This window comes from Carassius carassius, chromosome 4 (assembly GCF_963082965.1).
Source record: "Carassius carassius chromosome 4, fCarCar2.1, whole genome shotgun sequence".
NCBI lineage: Eukaryota > Metazoa > Chordata > Actinopteri > Cypriniformes > Cyprinidae > Carassius > Carassius carassius.
In genome coordinates this window covers 13,873,260-13,891,898 of record NC_081758.1, presented here as the reverse complement: position 1 = coordinate 13,891,898, position 18,639 = coordinate 13,873,260, and the positions used below count along the sequence as shown (strand labels likewise).

The 18,639-nt window shown below is 36.5% G+C and overlaps 1 protein-coding gene across 3 annotated transcripts in view; it reads right to left on the bottom strand.

Moving 5' to 3' along the window:
• Positions 1-18,639, bottom strand: part of LOC132136713 (active breakpoint cluster region-related protein-like) — a 179,365-nt gene that overhangs the window by 86,875 nt on the left and 73,851 nt on the right. For 2 of the 3 annotated variants that reach the window (XM_059547307.1, XM_059547316.1), the window contains exon 3: positions 8,339-8,437. In XM_059547307.1, the coding sequence (XP_059403290.1) occupies positions 8,339-8,437 (99 nt within the window). Of the gene's footprint in view, positions 1-8,338; positions 8,440-12,783; positions 13,172-18,639 lie in introns of those variants that run through there. The other variant, XM_059547325.1, reaches the window with a different exon arrangement.

Here is an 18,639-nt window from a genome sequence, read left to right as displayed (position 1 = left end):
TAGTAGCTATATGAAATTATATAGATCTATAAATGTTCTGTCCCATATATTGACACATTTGATAATTCTAAATTTCAAGTGAAAGAACGCACTATAAATGATTATGAGCACTAGTCTAGAACATCACATGTACATGCACACTCTGTGTTTTGATTGGACGGGGGAGGGGGAGGGTTGAAGGGCAGCTACTCGTGGCACCAATCTGCAATCTTTTTTCAAACCTTGCACACCTTTTTTCACTTCTTAAACTATTGTGAATTTACATTCTGCATTTAAATTAATAGTACCCACCGAAATCATCCTAGGGGTGGCCACAGGGGTGGCCAGAGTTTATACAATGGTGGCCGTGGCCACCCCTGGCCACTCCTTGGAGGCACCCCTGTCACTAGTGCAATTTCATATAGCCTATATTAAATATTTGGAATATATATTTTCATATTTTATTAGGTTCTTTGATAAGGTTACAATACGAAGGTCTAAGTAGCAACGTATCTTCCATGATGTCCCCGATGCGCGGGTCGGGGTGGGTAAAGAAATTGTACTTTATTTGCGGGCTGGGGCGGGCCAAATAATTTCATAAAAGCAGGACCCGCGGGTTGGAAAAACCCGACCCGCGCATCACTACGCTGCATGTGCGAGCACAAGTGATACTGTGGCCGCCGGTCCATGACTGGTAGAAAAAGATGACGCTCACTATAGATGACGCTCATTAAAGCTCACTGGCTGAGTTTTCTCCTCTGAAAGAAAAGGTTGCACAACTGACAGAATAAGTTACAATATCTGAGATATTGCTGCTAAATTTTATTTGCTTTTTTTTTACTTGAATGCCATTGCTTAAATTGATATTAACTTTTGACATTTAATCTTCTGAGATCAGAAACATTGTTTAATATAATCGCTGTTCATATTTTTATTCAAAGTTCAGAATCAATATAAAGTTAATACTCGTATGTTTCTTATGATAACTGAGATAATGCTGCTAAATTTATTCTTTCTTTACCTTGAATGTCATTGTTTAAATTAATTTTTTATATTTTGATATTTCATATTTTGTTCAAATGTTTGATATATCTGCTGTTCATATGTTCATTTATTAGTGTGTTATATGATTAGAATGTTGTCCCGGTTTTAAAATAAAGCACAGCAATGATATTTGAGAGTGTATTTTCCCTTTTCAGGAAAAGTATCGAAAAAGTCTCGAAATCGCAATTCTTGACTAGGTATCGGTATTGAATAATTTTGGTATTATGACAACACTATTATGACATCTACATTGAGACTAGCAGAATTTCAAACAAACAAAAAGTCTTCAAAATTATTGAAAATAATTAAAAGGTCAGTAATAAAAAAAAAAGCAAAGGACAAATACAAAAGAATAAAAAGATACAAATGAAACAAACGGTGTTTGTCTCAAGCAGTATGATTATTTCAATTATTCACTATACTATTTATTATTAATGTCTAATTTCAGTTTGGCTCTAGTTTAGTATTTATTGCAGTTCATATGAAAAGGTTCATGTAGCGTGGTACAGAAATGAACAATTAGGCCATCCTTAAAAATATTTTGGTTTGCAGTAACAGTAATTAAAAAAAAAAAAGGGTCGGTCTATATATTTTTTTTCAAGTTTCAATGTAAAAAAAAAAATAGTAAATTTTTGTGATGGTGATGACGTCGGTATGAATTTAAACAAATTAGCATATCATGACGTCACTGACTGGGTCTTCAACCCGTGCCTTCGGGCGCATCATTGCAAACCTCATTTTGATGCAGGCTATATAGACCACAAACAAATTAAAATCTTTGTCAAAAACATGTTTATTGCATGAATTTCAGGTGAGAAAAAAATGAGGTACTGTTTTACTTGCATCCACCGCTACGTATCAATGCAACCTACAAATGAGAGAACGTTTACTTTGCTTTCTTGGGTTGTCACTTTTGTGAAAAAAAATCCTGTTTGATTTTTTAGTGACGAGTGTTCATTGAATCGATTGTAAAATCGATTTTGCATGTCTAAAGTTTTATACGGCAAATAACACCAAATATAGGTAAATCCACAGACAACAGGCAGGAGGAATGTAAAGATTTAATATATTGGTAAAGACCAATATTTCTGATGATTTATTGGTGTGAAATTACGTGCAAAATGACAAACAGGAGTGCAACATTTTCGAAAAACAATAAGCAGAGTGGACTGCCATAATGCAAAATATTTACTGCAGGCTTCAAACATGGCTGTGTTTACGATTAAATTAAAAAAATAAAAATAAAAATTAAAAAAATCGCATAGGCGATTTTCTTAGGCTATTAAAAAAATATTTTTTCGAATATTCGTCGAATTTAAAATAAAAATCCACATTCGAATGCGCATATGCGAATATGAATTTTAGGTGTGCATTAAGGAAGCTGCCTTATGAGCCCCGGTACGTGTTCCATTCCATCTGGCCGCGCGCACAGCTGTGTCTACACAACTTTCAAAGGTGGACGAGCTCGACACGCAGTATCTGCTGTATCATCTTTCACCTCGTGTACGCGCACGACATGTCATGACAATATATGTGTCATTGCATTATAAGGTTATGTTAGCCTATCCAGTTGAAGCCACTTAAAAAAAAAATCAATGTGGAGAAGATCTTGTTTACATCAAAACTGAAACCAAGCCGTTCACACAGAACGCATATTTCGTGCATCTCATGTTTTTAAATGAAAAAATGTATCCTGTGTGATCCTGGTTTTTTATTTATTTAACAATAAATGCATACATGATGCTGTTTTGTTTATAGTTCTTTAAGCAACTTCATGTATTCTAATGCTTTGAATAAACATGCAGTAATATTTTGCTCGATGCGCTATCTTGAGCCTCAGAAGAGAAGCAAAAAGCTTTGCTTCACCCTAACTGAAATTATGCATTTAAAATTCGAATACAATTCGAATTTTGATCATATTTAAGTAAAAATTCGAATTTAGTTTTTTTTCAGCTATTTTGACAGCCCTAGGCGATTCAAGCCCGAAACTGTATGAGAATGAATACCGGCTGAATTCACATTTCTGTTGTAAAAAGAGAAACATTTTGCAGAAATATTATTTGCTGTTATGCGTGTTTGTCCGAAGCTGCAGTTGTGTGTGACGCCTGTTCAAAAAAAACCTGGACGCGCTCCGAGAAAAGGTCGTTAAAATCATTTTCTTATTTTCATTTTCGAAACTTGTGTTGGTTGATTCGTGCTTGATTCGTGTAATAGATTTTCGAACGTAAAGTGACAGTCGACACAGACACGGTTTTAGACTAGAGAGGAGAAGGGATGGGAAAAGATCTGGGCACAGTTTTTCCAGAACTCTGTGCCAAGTTAAAGCGGTGTCGAGCTGTTTTAATGAATTTTTTTAGATGTATTATGGTGCCCGAACCCGTATGACTTTAACAAGTAACCGTGAACATGTAGTTTACTGCAGCCGCAGCCATCATTACCAAGCGCGAACCGTTGACTCTGACAGTGAGTGAGAGTATGAGACGAAGCGAACGCACAGGCCACAGTGTGACATCCGTGTAAACGCAGATGACATCAAGGGTTTTTTTTTTAATTAAAGATAGCCTTCATTTGTATGTAGGCCAAGGCAATTTATATATTTACAGTAATTACTTAAATATAATAGTATTTTATTGCGTTTGTATTAGTTGTTTGAAGAGTAAAAAAATAATTGGTCGGTCTTAACGCAAATTTACAATCGGCAAATCGGTCGGACTAAAAGCAAAAAAAAATAAAAAATTGAGTCGGTGCTAAATTGACAGGGTCGGTTGGGTTAAGGCAAACAATAATATTTTTAAGGATGGCCTCAAATGTAAAACATAGCCCGCTGTCACTTTAAGAGCTGCACAGATCAAAATTACTCTTACACGCGTATTTTCATTCTCAAGTCTTTGTTCACTTATTACATGACAAACAAAGGTATACGTGAATAATCACCAAGCGCAGCATTAACATATTTGCCTGTATTTGTGCGCACCTTGAGCAAAAAGATGACTTTACATGTTCATGTTCTGTTCCATCTCTGAGCGCATATCTCTTCCTGAGGAGAAGCGCAAGTTCTCTTTCATGCTTTTAAAAACATGAATAAATATACTTTGATAAATCAAGAACGCCCCATTTTGCATATGTCACGTTACATGATTTTACTAATTTGCCCTGGAAACTGGGCTTTTATGAAGGAAGCGCAGTGCTGCAAAAGGGTCCGGAATGGGGCGCAATAATAGTTTACAGTGCTTAATCCTTTCTCGACTACTGTATTTTCATAATTGTTGGAGGCCAAAATCGAAATCGAACCGTTTTTTCGCTTAATTGCACAGCCCTATTACCATACTCAAAGCTTTAAATTTAGTTATATATGGCTGTGAGGTTAAACATGAAAATACATGTGGTTTGGTTATGTGACTCCTGATCATGATAATGTTACTGTAACGGTTGCATCTCATGCACTTTATACCCTCAAACAACTGCATATAGCAACAACTTCTGAGGTGATTTAAACTGAATTTATTTGAAAATGATTAAGTCCTTTTCAATGCATTTAGTTCAGCCAAAATCCATGCAATACTCAAGTAGTACATGTTGACTGGTGGCTCAATTTCCCTCTTCACTTCCTGTGAATTGATTTATCAATTAATGTTTATTTCCTTTGCATTTGCAATGCCGTTCAGGGCAGATGGGCAGTGTGTGTTTTTGTAAATTTGAAAAGAGAAAGTACATGATCAAGCAGAAGAAAGATGTGAAGAAGTGTGTTGGCCTTCATTTCTCTCTACAGGGCTGATAAAACTGTGTTTAAGTGCAGGACAGTTATTTTCAGATCAGCATGACTCATTGTAAGTTGCTCTCCTCTGCATCATGACACTGCTTGATGAGTGCAGTTTGTCTTTCATGTAAAGATGTATTTTTAATTATAAAGCAGGAAGTTTGGGTGGTCCGCTTCACAAGTCACCCAAAAAACATTTATGTCATGTCACAGTCACAAACCTTGATGATTTGTAGCTTGTTGATATGCATCATATGCAGGTGGTTTTAGGGAGAAGTGTTTTCCATGTTGGAATTTATTTCATTTTAAATTTATTCCCGTCAAGGCAAAGCTGAATTTTCAGCAGCCATGTTACAGCCTTCAGTGTCACATGATCCTTCAGAAATCATTCTAATACACAAATTTGCTGCACAGGCAACATTTTTCCTTTTTTTTTTTTAAATTCAGGATTTTTTGTTAATTATACATTTTCTAAAAATATAAATATAAAATATAAATATATATAAATATAAAAAGAAATAGAAATATTTTGTAACATAATAAATGTCTTTACTTTGGATCAATTTAATAAACAAAAGTGTTTATAAAACTTTCTTTCAAAAACAAAAAATCCACACTAATCTCTCTCAAAAATATAAAGTGTATAATCAAAAAAGTCAACAGTCATTTTTAGGAGTACACGATCATATACATGGACCAGAACTGATACCACTAAAAGCCACAAACAACACCAGTTTTGATTTCACATGTCTTTCACTGAAGAGCTTAAGGACAAATGAGTAATGTTTAAGTAAAACAGCACAAGGAAAAAAGGACTAAAATCATCAACTACTGCTGAAGCAGCATCTCTTGGACCATTTGAATAAAAATGTTTTGGTTACAGTTTATCTAAAGCAGCAAATAGAGAGCAGAGACTTCATGAATTAAAAATGTTCTGCTCCAATTTAAGACCTTTTTGGAAGAGCGAATTAAAGGGGCCATATGAAGTTGCTAAAAAACATTATTTTGAGTAATTAGTGTAATGAAATGCGTTTATGCGGTTTAAGGTAAAAAAAAACATTTTCCACATAATGCACATCAAAGCGAGGTGTGACTTGATTGGCCAGCTATCCAGTGCATCGTGATTGGCTGAATACCTCAAATGTTACGCTCCTTAACATACTGTGATGCTGTCTCCTGGCGCGACGAGACAAAACCAACAAAATCCATTACAGACACAATGCATTGGTTTCATCCAGTGGGGACATAATTACTGATTATAATGACTTATACTGTCTTTTAGATGTTGCGTTGCATCACGCCGTGTAAACATAAAACCACGTCTGCATTTGTGATCGGAGAAAAGATAAACAATAAGCGCTACTCTACACTGCTCAAAACTCGTGTTTGAATCATCAGCGGCAAATTCTTTAAATATGTAAACATACTTAAAGACTGTGAGTCAGCCGGCACTGTGGTCTACTGTCCCAGGAAACAGCCCTTCGTAAAAAGGTTTGGGTATCGTTTGGGATTTTTTCGATACAGGTGCCATTTCGATACTTTTAAAACGGTACCGGTGCCTAAATGGTGCCAGAACCGATACTTAAAAAAAAAAAGTTGATACAGTGAATTACTGCATGCTCATTCTTTATAAAGTAGCAACAATGTTGTTTGTAAAGTACAGTCTTAGTCACATTAGTATTTTCACCTCAAAAAAAGGTTTTAAGCCAGTTATTTATATCTTTTGCTGTAGTATGTCAGTAGGAAATATCAGTTTACATTTCCAAACATTCATTTTGCCATTCATTTTAATAATAATCTAGTGAGATTGTTGTCTGACAACAGACTAAATAAGACTAAGACTTCTGCACAGTAGTGTATGTATAAAGTATAATTAAGTATATTTAAATAAGTGTATTTAAAGTATGCGTTCATATGTGTTATGGGGTCATTTGGCACTGGAGGAAACAGCTGTGGGGTGATGAGCGGAGAACGCAGCGAAAACTTAACAGTAGATGAGAAACCGATTGCTCCCTCGTGACCTTTTGTAAACTGTATTTAAGACAAAGAACTACACAGATACAGATATTCTAACAATCTATCGATAAACACACACCTTGTGTCCTGAAAGACTGAGAGGAAACCAGTCTGCCGACTTTTTCTAAAAAAGCCAAGCGACGCCCATGTTTCTTGTGTACATTTTGGAGAACCAGGACAGATATTTCAATCGATCGCTCAGGCATTTAAGAGGCACCGAAATCTGCGTTCTGATTCGGTTTGGTGCATACCGGTTCCATAGGGTTTCGGTACCCAACCCTATTCATAAAATGCGTTGCACACACACAAATATTCGGTATGAATGTTCTGGAATACAACATAACCACTGATTTCAGAGAAAGAGAAAGGAAAACTTGAAATAGCATCATATGACCCCTTTAAGAATTTTTAAGACCCTTCTTAGACCCACAGAAACCCTGATTATGTCCATACATCCATGTGTTATTTCATAGTTTTGATTAATTATTCCAAATAGCAAACAGCAATAGCAAGGAATAAGCACAGTACCATGTGCAGTGCTCTCTAGCAAAAAAAAAAAAAAGAACCTGAATAAATGTGTGCTTGCTCGTTTATGTATCTGCTCTGTCACAGTATTTGTAGCCATTTGCTTGCAAGTCCAAAGTGCTGAGTAATGTTTGGACAGGAAGTGTGCAGCAGAGAGCAGAAGTACATAAACATCCGGGTCTGCTTTAACCTAACTCATCAGCAGGTTTACTTAAACGGAGACAGAAAATATCCAGGTGTTCCTTAAAGACTGTAACAGCAAGTGGCACAGTGTGTGTCCGACACAATTAACACAAAATAAAAACACTCCCTGTGGATTTCAAGGTTTGTGTGCATGTGTACTAGTTGCTAGTTTGTTCTGTTTAATGCCTGGAGAGAGGAAGCCTTTATTCATCTCAGGGGGTTATTTTTGCTCTGCATCCTCGCTTATAAATCTCAGTAAATGCTCTAGAAATCCCATGTTGGTTCAGCTTCCATTAGACTGTGATTAGAAATAATGGCAAAGCAAGATAATAATGGCACAACTAAACTTTTGACTGCTGTGGTATGTTATAGCACAGAATGAATGCTCTGAACAGCAGATCAAAAAAAGAGAGAAAAGACTGACCGGAAATGACAAGTTCAAACAGCAGAGGAACAAAATACTGGTAGACATTATATTTCAGAATTTTCTATAAATAGGAAATGCTGCTTCCTGATTGGCTCAGTATATGCATGCCCTTTACGCTGCACTCTAAGCTCTTATGAAATAAATTAAAAATTAAAATTCTTATGAAATATAAGAGTTAGCTTATTTTAAACGAACACTGATAGCCAATCATAACTGGGGTTATTTCGACAAAGTCTTAAAGTAGTAAAGTATAAAATAAAATAAGACAAAAGCCCCCTTTACCTAGAACACTGATAATCAGCTTTAAAACACTCCACACCTAATGTCACACAGAGCAGGACTATGAAGTTCCCACATCAGGTTTCTCATGAAGTGTGAGTGACAACATGTGTGTCAGTGGGACTCACCAGCAGCAACGCCTCCAGCTGGTTAATATAGATCTCCTCACTGGCCAGAAAACCGGACAGAACCAGTTTCTTCATCTCCAGACCTTTTTCTGTGTCTCCCTGAAACACATAATCGCATACAATACAGAAGAATCAGTGAATCTGAAGACATGAATTACCTCATTTTAACAGCATATAAATCAAAACTGCCTAACATTGCTGAAAGAAATGTCACAGGAAGTTGTTTAGGACTGTGCAAGCTTTCGAGTTGTTGATGGACCAGATTAAATGCATCTACGTTTTGAGCATCGTTCTGAATCTGATCCAAATGTGGTCTCTGACAAAACCACAATATTCTTAGCTTTTTGTTCAAAATGCTCTTTTTCATGAAAATAACCCACATTCAAGTGTTGTTAATAAATTTGATTGTTAAAGCATAGGCTCTGTTCTTTATTTTAATATGTTGCATATTCTGACATTCAGACAACAATATTCTTTGGGCCATGAACATTTTGTGAAGATGCTGGCAGTGACACCTTTTTTAAAAACACTGGTGGGGAAAGAGTTAAATAATGAATGAATGGAGCACTGATATAGCACTTTACTGTGTATTGCTGTACACCCAAAGCAAAATAGTTCACCCAAAAACTACAATTTAATAAAAAAAATTAAATCACTCATGTCATTCCAAAACTCCCTGCTTCTGTGGAGCACAAAAAGTGTATTTTTAATGGAAAAAATATCCTGTTCAGTCACATTAACCACTGTTAAGCAAAATATTGTTGTTGAAATCAAGCCATTTCAATAGAAATCTGAAGTTGTGGGCAAGGGTGAAAAAGTTCCCCATGTAGTTTTCACTCATGTTCAAAGTGACTTTTGAATGTGCTGTGGTTCATACATCACTACACTATTTACAACAGACTTTTTCTGACCCCACCAATAGACCAGAGATGTCAAGATTTAATACATAATTTAAATGCCAGCTATTATCATGCAGAAGATTTGTAAAATAGTGCAGTAAGTCATTTGGACTACTTATTTGATACTCTTATGGTGCTTTTCTAATTTTGCAGAAGCAACAAGAGTGGGAGTTTTCCAAAATTGACCATTTGTTTTCAGACTTCCACATGACAAGTTTTTAAATGACATGAAGTTGAGAAGACAATTTTTGTTTCTGAATGAACTTTCTCTTAATAACAAGACAGGAGAAAATCAGTTGAGAAATATGCTTCAGCTAATAAGCACCACCTGTAGGTAATAAAATCCTGTGTTCAGTTTTACTGTACAATCCTTCTTTCTCTATCTGGTGTGAAATTGCTCAAGTACAGGCACACCCTGTGAATTCACCCATCCAGGTACAGAGTTCAAACAAAGGCACAGACAAGCTTTCTAAGCCCAGCCATTTGAACAAATACATGAGTAAATCTGAGTGAAACAGAAGTAGTTAAGGAGCCATTAAATGTAATCCGCATTTTAAATGTCTGCTTCAATGTTTTTAAGCTCCAAATAAGCATTTAATCAAGTCCCTCCCTTTCAACTTTCCATTTGCAGCAGCTCTTGCATTATTACATGACTTTTTTATGAATTAATAACTATTTAAGAACAATGTAAGTGTAAATTCTCCCACCATGTTTGTCCACCAAAAGCACCCCAAATATATGAGTATTAATCAAAACATGTTTGTTCAAAAACCCATGAAAGTTGATTACATAAAGGAATAAACAGCAGTTCTATGAAAAGACAGGAAGTACCACCCTCATGACTAACTACATCTGAAGAGAGCAGCCAGATATACCCGGCTGCCATTGCCCTTATAATTCCCTAACAAACACTCCTTTGTCCTGAGCACTAGTGGATTTATTCTGTGACACTCTGCAAGGGGGAAAAAATGCTAAAAGTTCTGATTACATTGACTAAAGTCAAACACTGATAGGTGCATTAAGAACTTATTGGAAGAATAAAAAAGGAATTAATTTTGAAACATGTTCTGGAAAAACCCTTGAATTATTTTTGGGTAAACAATGACTTTATTACATTCATTAGTTATTCACTCATGTCAATCCAAACCTGTATGACTTTCTTCTGTGGAAAACAAAATATATATTATATATAGATACTTTACATTTTGAATAATGTTGGTTACCAAACAGTTTTGGTCACAGAAGAATGTCATACCACATGTGGATGAGTAAATGATGACAAAATATCCATTATTGGGTAGCCCTTAAATACATTTTTGGGCCCCTTAATGCCATTGCATCATACTTTTCCTTTTTTGAAATGGCTATGAACCTGACAAAATGCCATTCATTTCAAATGAGTGCTATTTGAAGTAATGTGTGTTGAGTTGCAGACTCTGAGTGTCACAGGCTTTTATTTAATGAATAGCTGTGACTTCTAGTTCAACGCCCAGTGCTGATAGTGATAAGATATTGATAAGGAATAACGACACAGGAAGATAATTTAAAAACATTAGTGTTGAGGGATCGAGAAAGGGCAAACAGGAAAGAAGAGGAAGTTACTGAGACTGAAAAGTTTTCTAGACTTTCTAAACGGACAATGTATTTTTAAAAACAGCTTTTATTTGTTGTAAGTCACTATTAACAAATATCCACGTTGGACTGAAGTGAGTCTGGAAAAGTTTCCGTTCAGAAAACATTTAAAGAGCCACTTATTTTCCCTTTGAAAACAGAAAATGGTTGTCAAGGTATTTGCAAGCCTCATTTTTATCTGAGCCAAAATCATGTTTTCGACTAAAATCAAAACATCTATGTGGTCAGAACTGTGGCGCTCACATAGTTTATACAGGTTTGAGTTTTCAAGATATCCTGAAATTCATTTTTTTTTTAACTTTTTTACTTTTATTAAGCAAGGGTGCACAGCAAAGACATTTCTAATATTACAAAGATTTATATTCCAACTAACTCTGATTTATCATGCTGAAAAAAAAAATGTATCATGGTTTCCACAATAATATTAAGCAGCACACCTATTTTCAACCGGTAAAGGGAAATGTTTCTTGAGCAGATTTCTAAAGGATCATGTGACATTGAAGACTGGAGTAATTGCTGATGAAAATTAAGCTTTTTCATTACAGGAATAAATTACATTGTAAAACTTATTAAAATGAAATGCATATATTTTTTTAAAGTTGTAATTATATTTTAAAATATTACTGTTTAATTTTTGGCTTTTAGACCAATAAATAAATAACTCTAAATGTTTAACTTTTGTGTATAGATGAAGACAGACAGATACTGGCATAGATCCATAGACAAACTAAATTATCAAGGGGTGGATCTTTGAGATCTTCTGACCAGTCACAGGTTCTTGTCAAAGTCTAAATAGAAAATGGTCAGCTCAACTGTCTTTTTTCTTTTCAGCACCCTTCTTTTTCCATCTTTTGTGGACATGGACAATAGTAACTCAAGCTCAGAGGAGTTTTGAAGTCTGTTTAGAAGCACAGCATTACACAAAATCTGTGACCGTGCACCCAATGTATCATGGGAGAATTTGTTATAAAGCTTTAGTCTACCCAATGATTGAAATGACAATTATATCATAATTTACTGACACTTGTGTCATTAAAAGTACACATGAAGTTCTTCTTTACATGAAAAACAAATGGAGAGGTTCTGGAGCAAATAAAGCATGTTCATCAATGCTTTATTCCATACAACTTCCAAAAAGAAAGCCAGTCATACAGGTTTGGAACGACATGAGGGTGAATAAATACTGATAATAAATAATGAAGAATCTTCACTTCAGGGTAACTGCCCCTTTAAGAGAAAGTGAAGTCATTGCTGGTGGAGTCCAAGTCCACATGCTGACTTCTTCATATTCTTTTAGATTTGCTAAACATCCCAAATCAAACATATGTCAAATGCAACTCCAAATAGTCAAAATCACCGCAACAGTTGGTGAATTACTGGCTGTATGTGTGTAAAAACTGGCCTGGTTTCTGTGCTCATCTGTAAATATGCACGATAAATATCGGCTGATATTCAATGCGCATCTTGTCAGTAAAGCCTGTTCTGTAATCAGCTGTAAATCGCTACACGTGCGTGATTTCACCTGGAGCAGCATTTACTACACAGAGCCGTTGTTCAGTGACAAACACGTGTAGAGATTCACCGCTCATTACAGAACAGATGCGCGTTAAATATATTCTAGATATTTATCGTGCATCCCTGCTTGTCTGAGTGATTTGTGTCTCGTCGAGTGTGTAAGAGCAGGATAAAGACCATTAAGAGTCCGTTTACAGACTCACAGTTGCTATATATATGACTGTTACAAAGCACAAAAGTCACACTCACTCAGCGAACTGAACAAACACTAACGCCACATCGCAAAACTGTTTAATACTTTCCATCTCACTATTTTTAGCCACTGAAACCTCTGTCAGCAAGCCAGCAGAGGAAGAGAGAAGTGCTCCTCGGCCAGACTCTCTCTCACCTTGAACGTCCTGAAGTCCGCTGGTGTGAACGGACAGTCCAAGTCCAGCTCATTGTCAAACAAATCTTCATCCTCCAGAACTCTGTCCAGAAGACCCAACACCTCCTCTTCATCCTCCTCCATGCTGACGGCCGACCCCTCTCTCTCCTCTCCCTCCGTTTCACTCGCTGCTGTCCTTCCTTTCAAGTTTTGACAAGCCGCCTGTGACACATTGGTGCCTCTGCTGGAAATCTACCTCTTCTGTTTAACGAGGATTTCTTTCTTTCTTTCTCTCTGGAACGGTAACGTGTTCTCCGTCTCGCACAAACACAGAAACAGCCACTTGCTTCCTCTCTCGTATACACACTTCAACCTCAAATGGCCCGCCTCTGCGCGCGCGCACACGCACACACACACACACAGGCTTGAGCTGCTGGCGTCCCGCCCCCTGAGTGAGCGCGGTTCTGTCTTCCTGGTGTGTGTCAATTCAGGGCGCACTGAGTTAAACGACTGTCCACCATTTTCCTTTCTGGCCTTAACAGGTCTCTTTCTAAGTTTCTTGCTCGGGTTGGTTAAGTATTATAAAATGGATTTAAAACTGAATGAGTTTAAAAGCAGGTTCGATCATTAAGACAGTGGTTTTCAAGATCTTCACACAGTAAAACAAAAACAGTAATACACCCCAAATCTGGGCACAGTGACCAACAATCACAAATTTGCTGTAATGAACTAGATTGCTAATTTTAGCTAATAAAATGTAGGCCTACTTGCACTTTACATACTTATGAACTATTCCATGCCATTTTGTAGAGTAAACAGTGTGTTTACACTGAAAATTCAAACACAAAGTGCACTTCAAATACCCAAAAGATACACTTTTTTTTTACTAAAAAACTAGCTACACATTTTTAATAGTCAGTTACTTTACTGAAGACAAAAGAAGCACTGATTTATGTAATACAGTCACTTAATTTATTAAGAGTTAATTCATTGGTGGATTAATTGAATGTTAAATGGTCAATTAAATTTGATCAGTTATAATGGTTTCATGAATATAGTCTATTTTTGTTTTATCAGTCATTTAACTCATAGACTAGTATGAATCATTCATGGAGCACCAGTATTCAGAATCAAGGGTATGTCAACTTTTAAACATGATCATTTGTGTTGTTCAGTTATTATTCTGTCATTTGGAAAAGAATGAAGTCTATTTTGCTCAGTCAGGCTGGATAATATTATGAAATATTATTACAACAACTGTTTTCAATTTTAATATATTTGGAAATGTAATTTATTCCTCTGATGGCAAAGCTTAATTTTTACTCCAGTCTTCTGTGTCACGTGATCTTTTAGAACTGCTACTCAAGACACATGTATTATTATTATTATTATCAAGGTTGAATACAGTTGTGCTGTTTAATATTTTTTAAAGGAACTGTAATACTTTTTTTCAGAATTTTGATGAACAGAATGTTACTTTCTTGCTCTCTTTCTTTCTGTGCAGGTTGGTAGTGTATGGTACCAAGAAATTGCTGGCATTTATTATTTTAGGGGGTTCCCTGGATCAGACAAGGTGGACAAACCCTCCTCTAACAGATGTAATGCTCTCCTGTACTCCAAGTAATAAAACTCCACACATCATTGAAATACACTCAAAACACATTACAGTCATCAACTCTTCATGTTATGTTTTAAGGTAAGCTGGTTTTATAGATTCAATCATTTAATAAAGCTAAAAAGTGTGTGAGACTGAGATCAAAGTCTGGTTAACCAAACAGCTCCACCCATACTTCTGACTGATCACACCCAAGCAAAAGTGACACTTATTTTGTCAAGTTCTATTTTTTTTGTTTACTCGCCAGAATGATATAATTTTGTTTTAGATATATAAAAAGCTTATGTTTGTAAAATGGCACAGCTTTTTAAATATTTGAAAGTACACTCTTAAAATCAGTCAGTCAAGCATTATAATATGATATTATGATAATCAACCATTGTTTAAATGATAGAAATTTAGTAATTAGAATTAAACCTTGGTAACCATGTATGAATGCATATTAGTTATTATAACTGGTTATTATAATAACTTAGGACCGGTGGAGGTTCTTAAGATTTTGATGGTCATTCAGTGTTTCTGTAAAAAAAAAAAATGTGGTTGGGGGGGGTTTGTAACTAACAAAAATACTTTATAATAATAAACATATATTCTACTACTAATAACAATATAAAACGCATTAAGGATAAGGATAAATGAGCTTCTGGGTTCATTAATATTAATCATGTCTGCATTCGCTCAAACCAATTTGCTGAAATTAAAACAGGGGAGATACTAGGTAATCGCCAGCCAATGAGATTGGTATTTATGCATTTGTTCCACCCACAACCAGAGAAACCGAGTGTGTCTAATGGTTGTTCATAAAATAATTCCAAATAAATGTCATTATTTTGACAGGATATTTACAACAAACCATATTGTGTCAATTCTGCATGGTGTGTAAGACTTTCTCTCTTTCTTCGTGCGTGTGTGAGAAGCTCTCAGCAACGTGAGTCGTGCACCTTCACACTAGAGTTTACGGTACGTCAAATACAGGTCCATTGAGATGCACTGAAAAATAGCACAGATCTCTTGATAGAGAGCGAAACTCTCAAGAGCTCAGTCAGAGTGTTCGGTGGGTGAAAATATATCTGTGTCCAACTTATAGTGACGTGACATTCAGCCAAGTATGTTGACCCATACTCAGAATTTGTGCTCTGCATTTAACCCATACAAAGTGCACACACACAGATCATTGAACACACACACACACAATGTGAACACACACCCGGAGCAGTGGGCAGCCATTTATGCTGCGGCACCCGGGGAGCAGTTGGGGGTTCGATGCCTTGCTCAAGGGCACCTCAGTTGTGGTATTGAGGGTGGAGAGAGCACTGTACATGCACTCCCCCCACCCACAATTCCTGCAGGCCTGAGACTCGAACTCACAACCCTTCAATTGCGAGTCTGACTCTCTAACCATTAGGCCACGACTTCCCCCTTATACCAATACTTGGCCTCCAACTCACACACTGGCGAGTTAAATCTGAGAATTTATTAGTCAATGGCTAATGTTAGACAATTTAGTCAGAGTGAAGATTTAGTCACATACGAAAGTGATTTACTTGCATTGTTTTAAGTTGCAGTAACAGGTCCCCCGAATCCTTTTTTGGAGTGTACATAGAAGTCAGTGAGGAATCCCTGATGATGCTCATCTAGTGCTCAAAAGAGGAACTAGAATCAAGCACCACAGCAAATGATGGCATAATAGTTTAGTGTTCTGGGCTTCTCTTTTTCTTACAGAACTTCAATACACTGACTGACACAACATTAACCAACCATGGGAACTGATATAAATAAAATGACACGCCAGTCGAGGTCTCATTCATTTGATGTAGTGAGGCGAGTGAAGAGCTGAAAGGCATCTGCTCTGTAAGAACAGCACTGATGTCAGAGGAGGTGATATATGGTCTCTGTGCAGTGGTTATATCAGGCTCTCAGAGCTCCTCAGCGCTGCCCACACAATCAGACCCTCTGAGAAACTCTATATAGGCCAGAGGAGGCAGAAAAAACACACACCGCATTTCTCATAAGTAAATTGGCTGTGTGCTTCTCCATATGGTGCCCAGACAGTTAATAACTTAATAGATGCCTTCACTTTCTAAAGGCGCCATGAAGTGGAATGATCCAAAACAAAATCAAGTTTTAGATACAAAACATGAACATTTAGTGACTTGTAATGATTATTGCTCAGCAGAATTAAATCACACAAAAAATTACTTCCTTTAGCTGACATCAAAGCCCATTTTTATGCACGGGATTGTGGGATATCATAGTGGAGTGGAAAAATGCATACACAGACTATGTGGCCTATTGAAGATTGTCTAGGAGATCTCTTCATAGTTAATGCAGTTATCTAATTTATGCCTTAATGTCTTCCTATACCTTTGCATACAATATATATAATTCAGATTCCTGACACAGCCTTTGGTAATGGAGCAGAACTACAACAGCACTGTGAGGAAGCACTTCGTCTGCTCTTCCACTAGATGGGGATGCTGTTTTAAAAGCTTGATCCTGGCCACACGTCACTATCAATGTCAACATCTTAACACTAATTATCTGTGTCACACAATGGAAACAGTCATGCATGTTCATAATGGGTGCAAACATGTGACAAACACGAAAACCTCAATGTCAATTTAATCTCTGAACTGCACATTATAAATGCCCAAATAAACTCATCATTACAGGATGATGAGATGCGTCATGACACTTTAATTTATAGAAATAATTATTACATTTCCATTTGATTGAAATCTATTTTAATATTACATTTTTGACTGGAAATTGTGCTTGTGGTTTCTTTCTGTAAAATGAATGACAGTTGGTTTGGTATTTTATTATTGTTGTTGTTACGTAAATATTTTGTAAGCCAAGCCCTGTTTTATCACATGAGATTTTAAGTTAATATTTTAGTCATTCAAAAACATTCATGGTTCTCTGATATTGCTTAATGATCACATGACATGCAGGTAAAATCAAATAAAAAATGTCATCATTTTGTCATGTCTTTTATTTCCAAATGATTTATTTTAATTTTACATTTATTATGATAGAACTCTCGAACCCTAAAGCTCCCTCATGAAACAGAGAAACCTTGATCTAATGCAATGACATTCATACAGATTTCAGAGTCCAAATCATTTGAGCAATTATTTAGTTTTTATATGCACATGTTGCTTTTACACAGGAAAGCACCAGGGCTTCATATTGTATTGGCATTAGGGCACTGCATTATACTCAGTATTCTGAAACACACCAGGTGAGAATGGACTCAGCAAAGCGTTTATTTCATTGCCTACAGCTATGAAAGTGATTTGGCAAAAAAAAACACACTGTTATTTGTCATGTCAATGAAGCACACCCATGTGAAAGTGAAAGCAATGAAGAGAGTGATGCTCACATTTACAACAAAAGGTTGTAATAAGACACATTGAAGTTCCTTAGACCTTCTTGGCCCACTACAATCTCATGGTCTTTGAGGAATCAATGCTCATAGATTAAAGGTGAATTGTGTCAAAATGTTCTCTGTGACTGCCATTAAAATAAAATAAAAAGTGAAGTGACGTGACGTGACGTGACGTGACGTGAGATCAAATATGGTGAGCCTGAGCCATACTCCGTTTTCTGTGCACACACACACACGTGAACACACACCCAACTCGGGCTGCCATATTGTTGGGCGCCTGGGGAGCAGTTGTGGGCACGGTTCCTTGCTCAACGCTCTCACCTCAGTCGTGGTATTGAGGGTGGAAGAGAGCACTGGTTATTCACTCCAACCACCAACAATTCATGCTGGACCCGTGACTCTCTGAGACTCACCACTAACCATTAGGCCACAACTGCCTAACATAATATAATGCAGACACGACAACAGATCCCAAACATTTACACACCACGGCTGTGACACACTATAAAACTAATCCTAAAAATACTGTTTTTTTCATTTTCATATTCTTTGTGTATTATATAATCTCAAAACACTACAGACAATCCAACACTCTTAGGCCGCGTGTCCAGCTAAAAAAACGGCAGGTGCTCTGCTGAAAATGCCTAGCTGTGAGTGTTTTTTTCAGCTAAGATGCTTTGGTTGCTATGATACTGAATACTGGCAGAAGTAATGTGGCAGACACATCGTGAATGAAATATTGCAAGCATTATTTTTCATATCAATATTCGTAGTAGTCAAGGAATCACATATATTACTCAGAGACAAGCAATATTATCTTCTCCTCCACTGTTGTTGAGCCATAGTACAAGGAGGATGTGACAGTTGATCAGGGGTATTTGC